This window comes from Lepisma saccharinum, chromosome 4 (genome assembly GCF_977018435.1).
Source record: "Lepisma saccharinum chromosome 4, izLepSacc3.1, whole genome shotgun sequence".
Classification (NCBI taxonomy): Eukaryota; Metazoa; Arthropoda; class Insecta; order Zygentoma; family Lepismatidae; genus Lepisma; species Lepisma saccharinum.
The window spans coordinates 73,697,058-73,715,129 of record NC_139232.1 but is presented as its reverse complement, the minus strand read 5'-3'; the positions used below and the strand labels follow the sequence as shown (position 1 = coordinate 73,715,129).

Sequence of the window (18,072 nt, the reverse complement as noted above, 5' to 3'; positions counted from 1 at the left end):
TCATCAGTGTTGCCAACCGTGCATAAAAAATTATCGGCCCTTTTTTTTGACATGCACCTCGTAATTTAGAACTATAACATAAAATAAATGTTAAGAAAGAGGGGAAAAGGTCAAGAATAAGGAAAGGAAGAGGAAGAAAAAGTAATGAAAAAGTCAAGAATTTTGGATTTGCTATTTTGCTGTATATGAGCATTCCATCACAATTACCTCACATCAATTTACCAGAGTTTTTCTTCAAAATATTCAAAGAATATTATACATTGGAATGTTAAAATATGTGTCACTTAAAATCCATTTTTACACAATGCTGGTGCAAATTTATGAGAATTTAAAGTTTTGCATAATTTCTGCGAAAGTGTTGCATGCATAACATTGTCCAACCCTGCAAGATACTTCTCTGGAAAAGTATCTGCTGGCTGTGATTAAATTGGAAGTAATACTTTTCAGCCCTATAATTTTCTCACGTGGAATTTCAGAAACTTAGTGCACATTAGTTTCAATAGCCTTATGATATACAAACAACAAGGCCTTCTTTTGATGCATGAACATTATTTTTTAGGTTCAGATGCAGCACTTGAGTGTGAGATTGTCATACCATGATATGCGAATGTTTATTCAAATGCTGAACAGCTTGCCAAAGCAAACCTTGTGGGCAAAGAGTCAGGAAATGCAGCATAAGTGTCAGCCAGCAAACGTGAGAAGTAAGTAATAGCATAGAATAACATTTACAAAGAATACTTTGCACAACATAAAATTGAATTGCATGAGATGTATCCATTGAATCATTCTCTACACTATAATGTTGCAAAATTCGGAATCAATGTAGCATAAAAAAAAGTTAGTGGGTTCATCCATCACAGTATTGTAGCAAATATATATAGTATAGACATATGTGTTTCTGTAGTGAATGATTAAACATTCTAAGTCAAAGTCAACTCTGTAACTAGGGATGGGAGCAATTAATTAATTGGTGATATACCAGTCTGCAACTTACTTTTACAATTCTCCCATTTTTGTTATTGTTCTTGCAAATATAAAAATTCAGTTGTACTTTACAACCTGAAAACCTATCGTGTTCTGTTTTTGTGATTATGTTCAAGGAATCCATGAATCAGTACTTGGTAAGCCACGTTTCAGTAGTTTGGATCCCACTTTGAACTGTAGGTCCAGTCCTGCTTGGCTTATCTGTGCATATACTGAAGTGATATTTCTTTTTGTAGTTTTGTGTTTCTTCAAATACAGAGCTGGGGAGAGTAATTGGAAATAAAAAAGAATATTGGTTTGCAAAATTACATTTCATGTTTACTGTTTAAAATTTATTTTAATTGCAGGTCAGGTGAGGAAACTTGTTGCCTTGGGATTCAGTGAGGAAGATTGTGTCAATGCACTGAACCAGAGTAATGGTCAGCTGGATGATGCTGCAGTGTGGCTGACAGATAATGCTGTTCCAGTTGAAAATGTTGTGGTGGATTTTGACAACGAACAAGAATCAAGTATCATGTCATTCAGATTTATAGAGGTAAAGATCATTATTACAGTCATTGAATTATGTTTGAATTTCATCAAAGATCACACTAAATAAAGTATACTTCCCATGCAGCAAACAAATGTGCAGGAGACAACATAAGTCTCCTGGATTGGGTATTTGCATCAAAGTTCTGGATTCCACATGTCTGTTCATAGGACGACATGGAAGGAATCATTTTATTCCCTGAATTATTTTTAGATATTTTTGGACATCAGTGCTGTGTGGTTCATGTTAATGGGGCATCATTTAGATGTTTTTATTTGATTGTAGAACTAACAATTTGTATAATTTTTTTTTTGTTTCTCTATTTTTTGAAATGTAATAAGCTTTATTACTATTCCATTGTGTGTGTGTTTTTTTTTTAGGTAAAAACATCTTGCCTAAGTGTGTGTGTAATAGATGACTGTAGGGATGCAGATGTTCCTTTGTTAGAGCTGTCTCTATCTGAGCTCTTCCTGAGGCAAGAAATGGGAGGAGGAGGCTATGCCAAGTGCTCCTTCTCTGGTGATTACTACAACAGAGCTCTTTCAGGATGGGAACCATTCATTGAACCATGGTGGTAAGTATATATTTTTGCTCTTTCTCTTCGTATATAGTGTGCAAATATGTGTAAACAATTTGTCTTTGCAGATTGTCCATGTAGGCACAGAGATTGGAGAATTATAAAATAGTATAATATACTTTTAGCATATAAAATTTATTGCCTATGCATTTATGCATCACTATTGGCCAATACCACTGGGGGTATCAAGAGTGTATCGGTTGAAATTTAGTCACTGATACCAGTGGATACTTTTCCGGAGCTCTGGTTCCTTTCAGAGTGTGCAAAAAGGCCATGCGATACTTTTATGCAGTGTGAATATCCTGGAAAATGCAAAATTTATCACTATTTTTCCAACATGAGGAAAAATGGATATTTGCTATTAATTAATTATCTTATCACTTATATTTTTTGGGTATTGGTATCAGTAGGACTATGCAAGAGTATCTGTTCAAAGGATATCAGCTCATCTCTAGCATTTATATGAAAGTTATATTTGTGAATGTACAATATGAAATTACTGAACAAGTCACTATACTAGTTTTTCTTGTATGTACGCATTGCTTGCATTGTAGAATTATTTTCTTGTAGTTTACGGTTATTACAAGCATGACGTTGTGACGTTTCAGGATAACTCACGCTCCCTTCATTAGACATTTATTTTTATTTTGACTAAAGATACAGTTATAACAATGGTTACCAATTTTTAAAGAAAAATAATCTGTTATATAATGGATGTTGTCAATGTTACATTGTTGTAATATAGCAACCTAACTGAAAAGAAGCAGTCTGTTTTATTTTTATTTCAGATAAAAAGTCAGCATACATTTTTACAAATAGCACATTTTTACAAATAGCACATGTACCTTCTAACAACCAAGTTGGAGAATATCAACTTCTTGAAGCATTTAGCCATCTGTTGCTTGCTACCCTGACAACTCTCCCTCTATAAAGAAATTTTACTTATAATTCTTCTTTGTTGAGAATTTTAATTTGACTCTCTCTGGCTGCTTGGTGTCTATGTAATCTTCTTCCATTCATCTCTGTCTTTCCTCTGCCTCCTTCTCTACCACTATGTGACACTAGAGTTATATAACTTTCCACTTGTAACTTCTGTTCTGGCATCTTCCCATGTGTATTATTTGGTTTCCTCTCTCTTATCTGATGTAAATGCACTTTTCTGTACAACCATCCTCCACCTTCACTATTCCATTCTCTTTGTGCTTCACTGTTGTTGTAAACTTAATGAAAAGTTGGAAAATTGTTCAACCAAACTTTGTTTCCTTTCAGCATCTCTTTAATCTGACTCTAATCTGCATTTACCTTTTTGTCTTTTAACTGATGCCAAGGGAAATTTAATATACTCTGATTAAGATCTCATTGTCATCTACAAGGTAATGGTTAATTAGCAATGGTAATTTTTAAAATGTCAATGATGACAGTTGCATGCATAATTTAACATTTTACAGGTGTGAAGTTGGCTGGAAATACAGTAAATCAAATAATCTTACTGGAGATAGACTGCACATTCTTGTGGAAGCTAAAGAAATTTTGAATATCAACATCACAAGCACCTTGATAGAACTTTACAAGATGGTGAAAGAAAACTGGACTGAAGACTACTATAGCCTTTCTTCAAGAGAAAGGTTTGTTACTTTTATTTATTTGTATTAAATATATAGTTTTCAAAATTTAACAAATAGCAGAGCAGTGTATTTAGTAAACACACTATAGTGCCGTCTAGTTCGCTGCACTTTTTGACTCTCTTTGGACTGAAACATCTAGTTGGTTAGTCAGAGCAACACTGAGTCATCTACTTCGCCGATGTGGTGTATGATCACGTGGTGCGTGCTAACGAATCAAATTAACTTTTTAAACAGCAGACAGGCATTTGTTGAATCTTCTGAACTTGAACACCGCTATTTGTCTAGTTTGTCGAACGTCATTTCCTTGCACCAACCTGACACTGGGATACACCTGCATTACACCAAGTGTCAAAAAGTGCAGCAAATTAAATGGGGCTAATGAGTGTTATATGAGCGAATCAGGAGTAAAATGATAGTAGAAAACTTCTTATGTCACGTGCCGGCAACATATTTGTTAAAAACATTAAAATAACACACAAACAACACGATGAAAAACACTTAGTAGTTCTTCCGAGCTTTCGACTCCTTCACAGAGTCATCTAAATGGCTGGTTGAGGAAAGACTGAGTGGACGCAGTTGTAGTTCCGCTGGCGTTACTTGATGTGTCTGCCAGCAGATGTCATTGCGGTCTTGCAGTGTTGGTAAGACCTTGTATGTTTGGATTGTTGTCTGGGGGAGATGGATTTTTAAGTTTTACTGTGTTGTACCACGATGAATAAAGATTTCCACATAAATTGTAATTGAGGTTATTTGTGTTTTTGATCATGTGTACCCCTTCCTTAACATCCTGTTCTATTTTTCCTTTCGCCTGTGCAAGGAAACTCTGGCATCTACAGCATCAAATGCAAATGCAACTGAAAATACATAGGACAATGCAAAAGACCCAGCAAAGATCGATTCGCCGACCACATAGGATACATACGCAGGAAAGAAAGTTCTTCTGGTTTATCCAAACATATTATAGAAAACAACTTCCACAGGATTGCGTTTCTTTCCTTGCACAGGCAAAAGGAAAAATAGAGCGGGATGTTAAGGAAGGGGTACACATGATCAACAACACAAATAACCTCAATGACAACTTATGTGGAAATCTTTATTCATCATGGTACAACACAGTAAAACTTAAAAATCCATCTCCCCCAGCCAACAATCCAAACATAGAATATAAATTACAATTTTACTTACGTTTTTTGCGAGTATCATGATCATTGAAGAAAATGTATTATACTCGCAAAAAACATAAGTAAAAAAACAACAAAAAAAATGTAAGGAAAATTGTAATTTATATTGTTAATCTTGTGAGTAATTCGCACATAGTAAATATGGACAAACATACAAGGTCTTACCAACACTGCAAGACCGCAATGACATCTGCCGGCAGACACATCAAGTAATGCCAGCGGAACTACAACCACGTCCACTCCGTCTTCCCTCGACCAGCCCTGAAGATGACTCTGTGAAGGAGTCGAAAGCTCGGAAGAACTCCTAAATGTTTTTCATTGGGCTGTTTGCATGTTATTTTAGTGTTTTTAACAAATCAGGAGTAAAACTTGAAAACCCACACTCCGTTCAGAACTGAGTTAGCATTGGATACAGTTGCTGCACAGTCTAAAGTTGCTCTACAATAGTGAATGAAGTTCCTTCAGTAGCTGCTGATAGCCAGAAACACACGGGAACATTTGTGTAACCAGGAAGCCACAATGCAATGGACAAACTTTCATCTACAATTTTCTCGGTTTTATACTTTATACTTTGTGGGTTATCAAGTTTTACTCTCGAGCTACTCATATAATAGTTGTGGATTCAAATGTACAGTACCCCTTCTCCCAGAAAGCAGTATTTTTTCTTATAAAAGTACAAGGGAAAATCAATAGTCACTTATGTGCAGTTCTGTTCACATAAAGTGGTATACTCAGTTGAGTTTCAAAGTCTGTTCACATAAAGTGGTATACTCAATTGAGTTTTAAAGTTCAGCTATAGCAATATTGTGTGTGTGAGTACATTTGAAGTAAACGAGCAGAACAAAAAGTTATACTGTAATGTATCCCACCAAAAACTAAATAAAGCAAGAGTGAAATGTATGGGTGACTTACGGTCTAATGAAGATTCTAACTTTGAGTTCCAGCCTAGGCTGCATGCTTGTTCCAACAGTGAGGAAACTGAAGTGCCTAGCAATAATTAGTATTTACCTTTGTGAATGGGAACTTTTATTTTATGTTTCAGATCTGACAGTCTTCCAGGTAGATCCGAAGGAAGCCCTCCAGGATATAGGAGGCGGTCACCTTTTGTTCCTTTTGCATTGAAAAATGACACAGGTTCACCTTTGAAATTTACTACAATAATCACAACTCCAGACAGGTTTGTTTTATATTTAATTGTTTGTATTATTCCCAAAAGTCTAGTATTAATTCCCCTGCATGCACTCAATTTTTCTTTTCTGTTCAATGAGTGATCTCTTGAAATTTTCTGTGCCCATTTTTGAAATTGAAATAAAATTAAGCCTCCACATAAAAATTAATTGTTTACTGGCTGCTTTCAACAACACACTGTCTTGTACTTTGTTGTAATATTGCTGCCTTTGTTTTTTGTAACCGCCATGGCATCTCATTGCATTATTGGTTATTGAAAAAGATGTATGTGCAGTATGTCAAAATATGTCAAGCATGTTTAAAGAATTTCAGCCATCGAAGAATGATAAATTCTTATTAATATTAATTATGATATAAATGTGACTACATGGACCATATATATATCTCTCTCTTTTCTCTTTTATTTGCTTGCTTAGTGAGTCCTGGCCTTGTCCATTATCAGCCTCCAGTACCTTTTATTTACAATTCTCCTTCTGTGGCCTCTACAGAACCTCTTCTGCAGGGCTGCTGACGCATAATGCAGTGGCATGTTTTTTCAGCAAATGCTAGGTTCTGTAATAGGATATGCTACATCTCCTCAGACAGCGGTTCTGCCAAGTAGCATGTTTGGGGAACATTTGTTACACTGTCAAGCTACCCAAAATGGTCAACAAACAATTCACAAATGTGCCATGTAGTCCATATAAATGGATCCTAATTCTTCCATTCTACGTTGCAACTTTCAAAACATGTGTCCATGGCCTTTTCTGCTTAGCATGCCTGCTTTAAGTTGAATCTATCTGTCGGGAGGTCGTGGTTTTGGTTTCATAACCTGATAACCTTGTTTGTCGTAAGGGGTTATTAACCTCATGTCAATTGCTTAACCAAGAGATCCTGTATTTTCTGTCCCACTTTAAGTAGCAAGAATTCACAGTATGCCCTTTCTAACGAAAACATTGCTCAGGAGCTTTAGCTAATGTGTGCATGCATCCAACCCAGTAGGAATGTGTGGTATTTCATTTGGCAATAGTCACAAACATGATCCAACATACCAACAAGTGATGTGAAATTAAATTATACGTATTAAATACTAGTTCATGTGTAGAAATATTCTAAAAATTACACTGTGATTAAGCAGTTAAAAACAACTTGCTATGTATTATAAAGGTAAAGTTACCTGATGTTCATTGTATTCTGTCATGAAGGTACATAAGGGAGGATGTGGAGGCAGAAGCCGACACATCAACAATCTCTGCCATTGCAGAGGTAATATAATCAGCATGGTGCTCTGGTAGACTTTTCCTCCCAGGTACACATTTCATTAAAGGCTAGGTGATTCCTAGAGTCGTTTTATGCAGGGATGAGGTCAGCAAAACTCCCTCCTGGGAATCAAACCCAGGTCTCCTGTGTGGCAGTCAGGCAAACTAGCGACTGGACAATCCATTCCTACAAGAAATTTATACAATTATAGCAACCATGAGATCTTGTGTTTTGCCAACAAATAACACACAAACCATCTTGGAATTAATTCAATTAAAGTATTTTTCTTCCAACTCCATTGTGTTTTATGATGCAAATGATAAGTTTGTGGAATGTTTCCTGTTATGAAACAATATGTGTGCTGTTTATATTTTAAATAGTAAATAATAATGTGTTTTTTTCTATCTACAACAGCATATCTGATCCTTTGCTGGACAGTATTATGCAAGAAGAATATTGTTCCTGGACACATGTTGAACCTGGAGATACAGTGCCTTTTACTTTTGAAGGAAGAGGTAAGAAAGCTTTGTACCAAATTCAATGGAATTCCAATTTTACGTTCCCTGGTTTTACATTTTCCTACATAAATGCCAATACCTTTTAGATACATCTCAATTGTGTGGATGTAGATGTATCAATTTTACTTCTAACTTTATTTTGAATACTGTGTCAAATGAGTTATTATGAGTAACTACTTCATTAGTCATCCTCATCCTTCTTCAGGGGTGTAAGGGGTACCTTCCACTTAGGCGCCCAAAAGTCAACCTCACTTCCACATAGTACACCCTGGACTGAAGACTAACGAGGCTCTGGCGACTGGCCCCATGGCCAGTATAATTTTGTTTGTGTTGTCCTGTGTTTTGTCCTTATTTGTGCTGAGTGCTCCTTTACAGCCTCAGCTTTTAACGACAGTTAGAAGATTTTAATATTTTAGGATTTTAGTTATGCAACGTTAGAGTTGTTATTTGTAACGATAAGGGGCTGGACCCCAAATAGTGTGACGGGTGTAAAATAGCCTTAGTGCTGACGCACCCAAAATTTAAATTCAAATTCATCCTTTTTCATCATTTCTAGTCTCTGGCTGGGTCAGAATAGAAGTCTAGCTCCATCTTCTTGCTCCATTCCTGTGTTTACACTTTATTTCAATTCTGCTCTCATGTTCTTGACTCTCCACTATCTGATATTTCACACTTTGGTGTTCCTTTTCCCCACTCCCTGCACAATATATGATGTCATAGGATGGAGCAGGTAAATGAGTGCTCTATTGATATTGAGTGATCAGCGTATTAACTTACAGGTAAATTTGACAATAATTACTAATTTAGTTTCAAATTACCTCATATGTGTGTATACATATTATTTGTATGTACTAGTTTTGAAAAGTAAATGTCTAATTCAGTTTTGTTTTCACCTGGTTAATTAAGGAGGTAAATGAACCATTCAAAATCTTCATGGAACAATTTTATGTATCTTATTTCAGATTAGTAGGGTATCTGTTCCATACAGTATTAATTATCAATATCAAAAAAAAATCTAATCGGTACTGCTAAAAATTTCATGTAGATCCGTGTTTAATAAATTGATACTCTTGATGGTAAGAATAATGCAAAGGCTTGAAGCTATCAAGATTTCTATGTGATTTATTTATCCATATATTACTTTCAGGGAAGCTGCGACATCGTGATACCCACTTATTACGAATGCATCAGTTGTGCGTTCATGTTGAAGGTTGGCAGCCTGCTAAGCCAGTATCTGTAGATAAGGTTGGAGTCTATTTTCGTCAGGCTTTACCTCCAGTTCAGCGAACAGCAACTTTGGTATGTATCTGGAGAATACACAAGAATATAAATACTAGTTGACGATGGATGATATTCTCTCAGGTTAAGAACTATTGGTGTATTTAGCAGTGATTGGGAAGAAGGGGTGCAATTGGGCATGTACCCTTCCCAAAAAGGATGATTAAGTAAAATGAAATGTAATGATATTGTTATATATGAAGCAAAAAATGTTGGAAAAACATGGAATAGAATCATTCATTAACTCTATTAACTTCCTTTTGACAGTTCAAAAAGTTTAGCATCAATGGTTATTTAGGACTTCATGTACTCGACACTAAAGTATGTCGCCACTAAAAAAATAAATCTAGGCCTACTTGATAAAAGTCCATAAATGTTGTGCCATTTGAGAAATCTTCAAAGAATAAGTCAATGAAAGAGAATGTTTGCAAATTTATATTTATGGATGTAAAGTAGAAGTACTTTAGAAAGTCATACAAATACAGTTATAACTAAGCAACTGAATTCTCACTTCCTTCATTTTATTAAATGCAAGTACTGTGGAACTTCTGATTAATAGAAAAAAATGCCTATGAATGTTGTATGCTTACATTGAAGTGGCTGTGGGTTCAGTTCTCTGTGATGAGGCTTTCACTTGAAACTGAAGGTTCAGTCCTGATTGGCTTATCTGAGCAGAAGATGCTTTTTCATTTGAATATTTGTCAACTTTTTTATACTCACATATATATTTCAGTATACTGATGTGCCTGCTGCTCGTGTTGTTTTTGAAGTGACGTTAGAAGGTTCTGCAAGGAAGCTTGTGACTGTGAGATCAGCATTACTTGTGACAAACTTATTGGAGGAAGCTGTGCAATTGAAATTAGAAAATACTTCTATTCAAACAAGTGAGTATGCATTTTTGCCTGCCCATTGCAGTATATCTATATTACATCCTATTTTCTGAACATCAATTCATGAAACGTATATAGAATGCAGTTCCATGTTACTATGAAATTTTCAGACTTTGTGCCCAGCATTGCTATTATTATATGTTTTTATCAGTGTTTAGACACTGAGCTGCAATTTGATGAAAATGCACATACACTTACATAGCATGGCATTTTACTGGATTATAGCTGTCATTTTATTTTGCATGGAAAGCAAATAACGCCACTATAGCTAACAAGTAAATATCACGAGGTTAAACTCAAGAGTTCTCTATAAGACCTAAATAGTTTGATTTGGTTTTCGGAATATTTTGAACCCCTTTCAGTATAAAGGAAATCATAAGTGAAGGCTGTGTTATGTTGAAGCCAGAAGTGTACAAAAGACCGATTGGAATTGCTTTCTTTTCTCAAGGATGGTGAAATGGTTAAGGTTACCTAAGACACTAAAGATTTAGGTTTGATCTCTCATTGCTGTCTACATTTTTTTGACACCTTTTTCTCTCTTGTGTTGCATACCCCATTAGTAAGGTAATCAGAGAGAATAATATTTACGTAAACATTTCTACTTTGAATTTACAAATGATTTTTTTTAAAGAATATTTCAAAAGTAAACTCTCCCTATTGAGAACTTTTGAGTTCAGTGTTGTTAGATTTCCTTGTAAGCCTATCAACTCAAGCTTATTTTTCTTGATACAGAACACTGCAGTAGCTACACTGACAACAAGGCATTACAAATGTAAAAAATTCTAATTCTCTTCAGAACTCAAGTTTAGGAAAAGTTTCCAGGGCATTAACTAGATTAATCCTGAGATTTTAAAAATATATTTAAAATAATTAAATGTCAAGCAGCACAAATGTGGAAGCAAGTTGTAGATTCAAACGTAAATGTGTAACTAATGCAAAAAGAAATTCATATATGTAAATATAATAGAAACATTTAGCATTTTACTAACAATTGATAATCTAAACAAAATATGGGGCCATTTTATAAGCTATGCTCTATTTAAAATATGTTGGTTCAACAGTTTTGCATCTTTGTGATTAGCAAAAATTGACTAAAAAGTGAAGTAAAATAAAACAAACAATCAATCAAATCAATTCAACAGTTTTGACAAGTTGCTAAAGTAATTGTGTATATTTATGACTTCCCCAACCCCTCCCCTCCCCATACTCTTCTCTTTTTGTTGTGTTGCTGCTCTCCTCTTCTTACACACCTCCTTTTTCCACCAACCTAATGTTCTTCCATTTGGCTTTTTTCCCAACCACCTACTGCAGTGTATGCTCTTTCACCATCTTAACTAATGTATGTGTCCAGAAGTTTTGTGTGCCTTTGAGAGGAAATGAATATTCATATGGCTATATTCATTAGAAATGTAATAAGATGACTGAATTTATGTAGTTTATATAATTATCATTCCTAGTGCCATTCTCTAGCATCGTGTAGTATATGTTCTTCCTAATTTAATTTTTTCCCCTAAGTCTATTGTTATTTTTGAAATCTTGGAACAATTTAATAGGGATGGGACAGATTCATCTTCAGTACACTATTGATATTGGCTGATACAGGCAGTATTGGTTAGTCTGTAAAATTGCTAATAATTTTACCAGTTATCAATATATCAATTATAATTGGTATCAATAAATGTTATGTTGGTATATACAAAATATTCATGTTAGTACATCCCTAAGGGATATTTCTGACTGAAGTGACAAGCCTGTGCTGGTTGTGCATGTTCAACAAATGTTTTTTTTCTCTTCCCTCGATGGTCCAATACCAATTGTCACTTTGGTGTTATGCTGCATGTTGCTTGTCATTTGTAGCTTGACCTTGTCACTTCAGTTTGAAAGAGCTTTCAAGCACTGATTTTGAAGAAGTCCTGCAATTCACGAAGTAATGCAGTCTTTCCTCTTGCAGGTGCTTGCAATCTACAAATAGAGCCACAGGCCACTGTTCCCATTCCTTTGAGCTATGTCACATCACTGATTTGGGCACGCCCAGTAAGAGAAAAATATCCCAACTGGTTTGGATTTTGTAATCAGCCATTGTTGTGGGCTGAAGTGTCTAGACCTTGTGAAATAAATGAAGAAACAAGACAATGCAATCCAATTTTGAGTAACAGAGAAGCTGTGTATAGGTATGTTATTTAATTATATGGAATCAATATATATGCATGTATAACCTAGCTTCTATTACACAACCCATGTGTCATTAGTATTCACTTGATGTTGCACTATGTTCAGGGTTCCCACACACCTGGAAAACCTGGAAATCTCAGGGAATTTGAAAAAAATACAAATCTCAGGGAAATCTCATGGAAAATCTGGTAATTGATTAATGGTTCCCAATGAAGCAAAACTGAGGGATTATAATATGCTCCTGTCTGTGGATAATCCAGGCTGTTGTAGCATTTCTCTTGCAGCAAGGAACTCATAACTATTTGTTTGTCTGTTGCTTGTTTTTAAATGTGATTCCAGGGCTGGTGACCAAGTGTATACCCTCATAAATTTTGCACTTTTTAACATTTAATTAACCGATTTCGATCTTTTACGTGACGTAAAATATATTTCAAGATGTGGAAAACGCATAATAAAGATAACCTGATAATCTAAAATTAACCAGTGTTCATCTGATTTCCCTTATTAGGGAGTAGTTTTAAGTTTTTCTTCCTTCTTTTTTTTTACAAAATAGTAAAAAATGGAGTGTCCTGTTTAGGGAAATATTTATTTTCTGCCATCGTTTGTGTACAATATTGTGATTGTGTATTTACTGCATTTAGAACAGAATTTTAAATATTTACTTACTAGTGCTATATATGAATTATGTACTGTTCATATACTGTACAATATTGTTGATTGTGTATTTACTGCATTTAGAACAGAATTTTAAATATTTACTTACTAGTGCCATACATGAATTATGTACTGTTCATAAATACTTGTTCATATTTTAAGTTTTTGATCATGTTCAACTATTGTTATAGTCATGACATGACACGTGAATTTTTACATGCCTCAATAGCTCACATATGTGTAAATGTGTAAATGGAATTACTTGTAGGACCAGCAGATCTACATTAATATCATGTAGTGAAATAGTTTTCTCAACAGATATGCCAGAATGACATATTTGACAATGTTCCAAACCCCCAAACCTATGTTCCCATTTCTTCATGACTCCCTAGAAAGTGTTGATAGAGATGTAATGGGGAGATTCATAAAAAGTGACATCTTGAACAATGCAAAAAATAGTTTTAAATTTATAAAAATTGATGTCAGGAATTCTGACAACTTGATTCCTTTGACAAGGATTGATATTGGAATTGGTGCCAAAGCTGCTTTGGAAGCTAAAGAGGTGAATGAAAAGAAGAAGCTTATGTTTTTTACTAGCTGCAGAATTTTTTTGCAACCAACAAAAGAGAAGATTGTGGAACGTAGTCCCCTTAAGTTCAGGTTGGTGAGAGCTGCCAGTTGTTTAGTTCCGAAGCAAATGACTCAGTTTCCAAAACGATGTGCTCAGCACATGGAAGACGTGATACAGGAACTTCTCAGGAGAAAGAGAATGAAGGCTGTAACTGGTGATAAAGTAATTCGCCAGTTTAAGACATTGTTGCACAATGTCAGTAGTGAAAAGGAATTGAAAGAGAAGTTTTGTAACTTTTCAATCAAAACTGATGCACTAGATTCTTTTTTTACAGTTGTCATGAAGGGCAAGGATGACTTGACTTCTCTGAGTTATGGAGCACTGTTAAGTTGATTTTGCTTATGTGGAAAGTGTTTTTTTTTTTTTTTTTTTTTTTTTTTGTAAATAAGCAGGTTTTAAAAAAAATCCTGAAAGAAGAGTCTGTTGTGGCTATTCAGCAAGTTTATGATGCAGTGAAAGTGGTAGGAGGAGTGTCAAATGCAGAAGTAAGCAAAGATATGATCCAGAGTGTTACAGGTGCACGTATTAGATACGAAGAAGCATTGCAGAAGTTGAGAAAGAAATGTGATCACAAAGAAAACAAAAGGAAAGAAATTAAATGTAAAGCAAGTGAGATCTGTGCTTTACAAGCCAAACAACAAAAGATGCAATAAGAATCAAAGGCTATTGCAGAACAAAAAAAAATTGAAGCTGCTGAGAAGCTGTATCTGACATTAAGTACATTTCTTGTTTTATATTTCAGTCTCAATAACTTATTCCTTTTTAAATTGGTACTAATAATTGTCACTTCATTTTTATATGTTTTAAAAATTCCAATAATTTGTTTGTCTTAACTATTATTGTACGCATTACAGATTAATTGATATTGTATCCATTTATAAACATCTATGAAAGTGTGAAAATATTTCAGTGTTCTATATCAGATATGTTAGAAATTGTTTCAGAGTTGTTTAAAGTTCTAGAAAACTGGTCATCTTTGTTCTTAATTACATGCAAAGAAGTGTAATTTTATTTTATTATTGAACTATTTGTTATTTGCATCAGAAAACAACAGTAATAAAGAAGGTGAGGATGGTATGGCTATGAGGGGAAATGGAGGAGGCCATTGTAAAATTATAGTAGTCATTTACTGTGCATTCAATACTCTGGAAAAAAATTGAGGATTCTGGAAAACTCAGGGAAATCTCAGGGAAAATGGATTTGGAGTTTGCGTGGGAACCCTGTATGTTGACATATTTCTGTTCTTTGTACACCCTGTCCCATGGGTGCCCTGATAGCCCTGAGTTATAAACAGGAAAGAATGAAACAAATCCAATTATACCCATACTAACATTATGTTTGTGATTCAGAGAGAACAAGTTACAGATGTTATGAAAAATGAATTGTCATTGTTGTAGACATAAGGTCCTGTGTATGGATAAATGTTATGTACATTTGAGTTGAATTGCTTAGAGCAATCCTTTGTTTCTTAATATTTTCAAGGTATATGCTATAGTAGACCATTTTCTTTACCTTTACCAGTTTCATTCCCTTGCTTATTGTCTAAGATTATAGTGAATTATGAGACAGACTATAGATTTTGGTACACTTCTTACAAGCCTGTTAATAACTTCCTTGCCTGCCAAGTAATAACATATGTTCATGAGCGAATGGTGGCAGGTGTCACAGAAATCAATAGAACTTCAATAAATTTGTTTCGTGGATAAGTAAGTGATTTATTCTATCATGCTACCATGTTTTTGTTCCCTGAGCATGAGTAAATAAAGAACTTGTGTTAATTTTTTTCAACAATCTGTATACATATTAAGAGATGTAAAATTACTATTTAAGTATTCTTGCACCTAGTTATTTCCTTGTACATTATTCTTGTATAGTTTACTGTGATAACATTTTAAATTAACTACGTGCTTCGCACACTTGATGCATATATGTGTTTTACAGGTTTTGTGTTGCTGTAAAACGGGAGAATTATCCTATGGAACCTAGTGCAGGTCATGGTGCATGGCCACAACCAGCTCATACAATTATACTTCTCAGCCCAGTTATGATTGAAAATCTTTTGCCATATGATCTTAATTACGAAATCAAAGAATGTGGAATAAACACGAGAATTAAGCCAGGGAAGCTTGCATCTGTTCATCAGGTTTGTGTGCATTAGTATTTACACCAGTTTACATATGACAAAGAGGATCAGTGCCAGAATTGAGAATATTTTTTTTTACTTATTTTATGTATTTTTTTTATTATCAGACTCTCCTACGTTAATTTTCTCTTCATTTGTACATAACACCCTTGTAACTTATTCTGCCTTTTCTGCATATTTGAGATTGGACAGCTCAATCACTTCTCAATAATGTGGAGTAAATAAAATAATGAAGCATTATTAATTTTTTGAATTAATGAATATTTTCATCAATTTCCATATTGTAAGAACTAAGGAAGAGTATTCTAAATCATTACACATTGGATAACACAGTTGGTAGCACTGCCAAGTTATGTTGTCAGAACTCGATTCTGATTCTGCCTATTTCAGTTATCTGAGCACAGACAACATGATCCATTAATATTCTTCCTGGAACATGTATTGTTAATTATCCCACATATTCCCTTTAGCTCACAATTTCCTGTTGCTGTTCTTCTTATGTTCGGAATTTCTTTCTTCTTCATTTCTTCATTATTACTCAGAATTATTTCATGCATTCAACATCCTATTATTATGAATCTCTTTCTGTTTCGATAATCATTCTTCCAGTTCTAAACTATGGTATTGCCAGTATTTAAGTCTTCGTGTTATGGGTCTTGGATGTGGTAAGTTACTTCTGTATCCACATAACGGTTTATTTCCTTCAATGAATTTAGGTAACCACAGTCAAAATCCACATCAGAACCACACAACAGCTCCATCGGAACTACAACTTCCAATATGGATGGCCGGACCCTGTGGCCGAGTGGTTAGCATATCACGCTGCGACGCTAAGGGTCCCGGGTTCAAATCCCTCTCGGGCTTGGTTGTTTGTGAATGTCCATTCATCAATTTCATCATTTCATCACTCATCCCCATCTTCGCAAATTAGCCAAGAGGCACAAAACTCGAAGTAAAATAAAATAAATAAATAAATCAATCAATCCAATGTGGATGGTAACACTGGTCACCTAAATTAATTGAATACTGTTACATTGGTACATAAGTACATTCCATGTGTATATTAATATATATTTCTTCCAGAATATTCTCTTCTGGTATTCTGTAATTGTTCTCATGAGTTCATTATATTGACACATATTATAATTAACTGAAATAGATTGTGATGCACAAGATTTATTATAACTTCCTGTAAAGTTAATTGGCTCAGCCAGGAATTGAATCTGGGTCTTTGGTTAGTATGCCAACTTCTGGCATGCAATATGGTGGGCATGATAGAGGTAGAGCATTGGCATGAAATTCCAAAGACCCAGATTAATTATCTGGTTGAGCCACAATTTTCCCATAACTTTCCAGTAAGTTATAAATTAGGTGTTATTTTGATAGTGTATTTATTTATTTATTGTGACTTATACCTGAAGCTCTGTGAACTTAATTGAATGCTGTGATTTCAGGTTGACCTGAACAACACCCTGGAAGTTTGCCTAACTCTAGAAAATTTTCCACAAGGTGGGACTGTTGTAATTCCTCCTGGAAGTAGCAGTAGTGCTCTTAGGGTTCGTCTTGCAGACCAAAAAGGACGCCAACTTGTATTGCAAGTCAAAGTTATTATTCAAAAGGGTTCAGGATTAAAGGTATACACATTTTTGTGACCTTACACAAATGGATTTTTGGATTCCAGTTAACTCATATATGAAACTTTATTGTAATGATGAATGACTGTATAACAGTCATATACAATATGAAGCTGCTCTATCTGGCCATATAGACGTATCAATTTATCAGTAATATTACCGATTTGATATTTCTATAAATAGCCTATGATGTCTGCCATTTTGTTAGTAATGTATAATTATAAATTCATGTAAAGTAAATGCTAAATACTAGAGATGGGTCAAATTAATTGAAGGGCTCGGGTGTAAAACATGGTGACATTTTTTGTCATTTCTGAGTTCATTAAGAAAAAAGGTCATTAGAAGCTATACTGTAGATAAATTGTTTTCCTGTTGTGTTTACCAATTTCAGAAGGCTTCACTGAGTCCAATGCATGACATGGCAATATTGCTCAAAAATTGAAGGATGGCACATTTTACTTTGTAACTCAAAAATTAACAAAATGTCACTTGCCATGTTTTACACCCGAGCCCTTCAATTGATATTCTATATACAGGGTGTCATTTTAATGGCACCCACAGACCACAGAAACATATTGAGGACATCAAAACAAACAACTTTTCTCTGTAACATTTCTCTTGTTGGTGCATAGTTTTGGGCCTACAGTCGTTCAAAAAAAGCCCGTTTTGCTGCCTGAATGCTGGCAACCTAACACAACATTTGTTTGCATTTGTGATGTCATTTCCTGTCATGAAGTGGTGCATGCCAGGGTTGCCAGGACCACATACAGCTACAACCAGCCACATTATGTATCGTAAAACAAAGCGACAAAACAGGAAGTGAGCCAGT

The 18,072-nt window shown here is 34.7% G+C and overlaps 1 protein-coding gene across 5 annotated transcripts in view; it reads left to right on the top strand.

Moving 5' to 3' along the window:
* Nucleotides 1–18,072, top strand: part of Vps13D (vacuolar protein sorting 13D) — a 166,383-nt gene that overhangs the window by 98,964 nt on the left and 49,347 nt on the right. For all 5 annotated transcript variants that reach the window (XM_083120752.1, XM_083120751.1, XM_083120748.1 and 2 more), the window contains exons 40-50: nucleotides 560–701; nucleotides 1,332–1,519; nucleotides 1,894–2,087; nucleotides 3,539–3,715; nucleotides 5,939–6,073; nucleotides 7,738–7,838; nucleotides 8,989–9,140; nucleotides 9,853–10,003; nucleotides 11,961–12,180; nucleotides 15,408–15,609; nucleotides 17,064–17,243. In XM_083120752.1, the coding sequence (XP_082976878.1) occupies nucleotides 560–701; nucleotides 1,332–1,519; nucleotides 1,894–2,087; nucleotides 3,539–3,715; nucleotides 5,939–6,073; nucleotides 7,738–7,838; nucleotides 8,989–9,140; nucleotides 9,853–10,003; nucleotides 11,961–12,180; nucleotides 15,408–15,609; nucleotides 17,064–17,243 (1,842 nt within the window). The remainder of the gene's footprint in view (nucleotides 1–559; nucleotides 702–1,331; nucleotides 1,520–1,893; nucleotides 2,088–3,538; nucleotides 3,716–5,938; nucleotides 6,074–7,737; nucleotides 7,839–8,988; nucleotides 9,141–9,852; nucleotides 10,004–11,960; nucleotides 12,181–15,407; nucleotides 15,610–17,063; nucleotides 17,244–18,072) is intronic.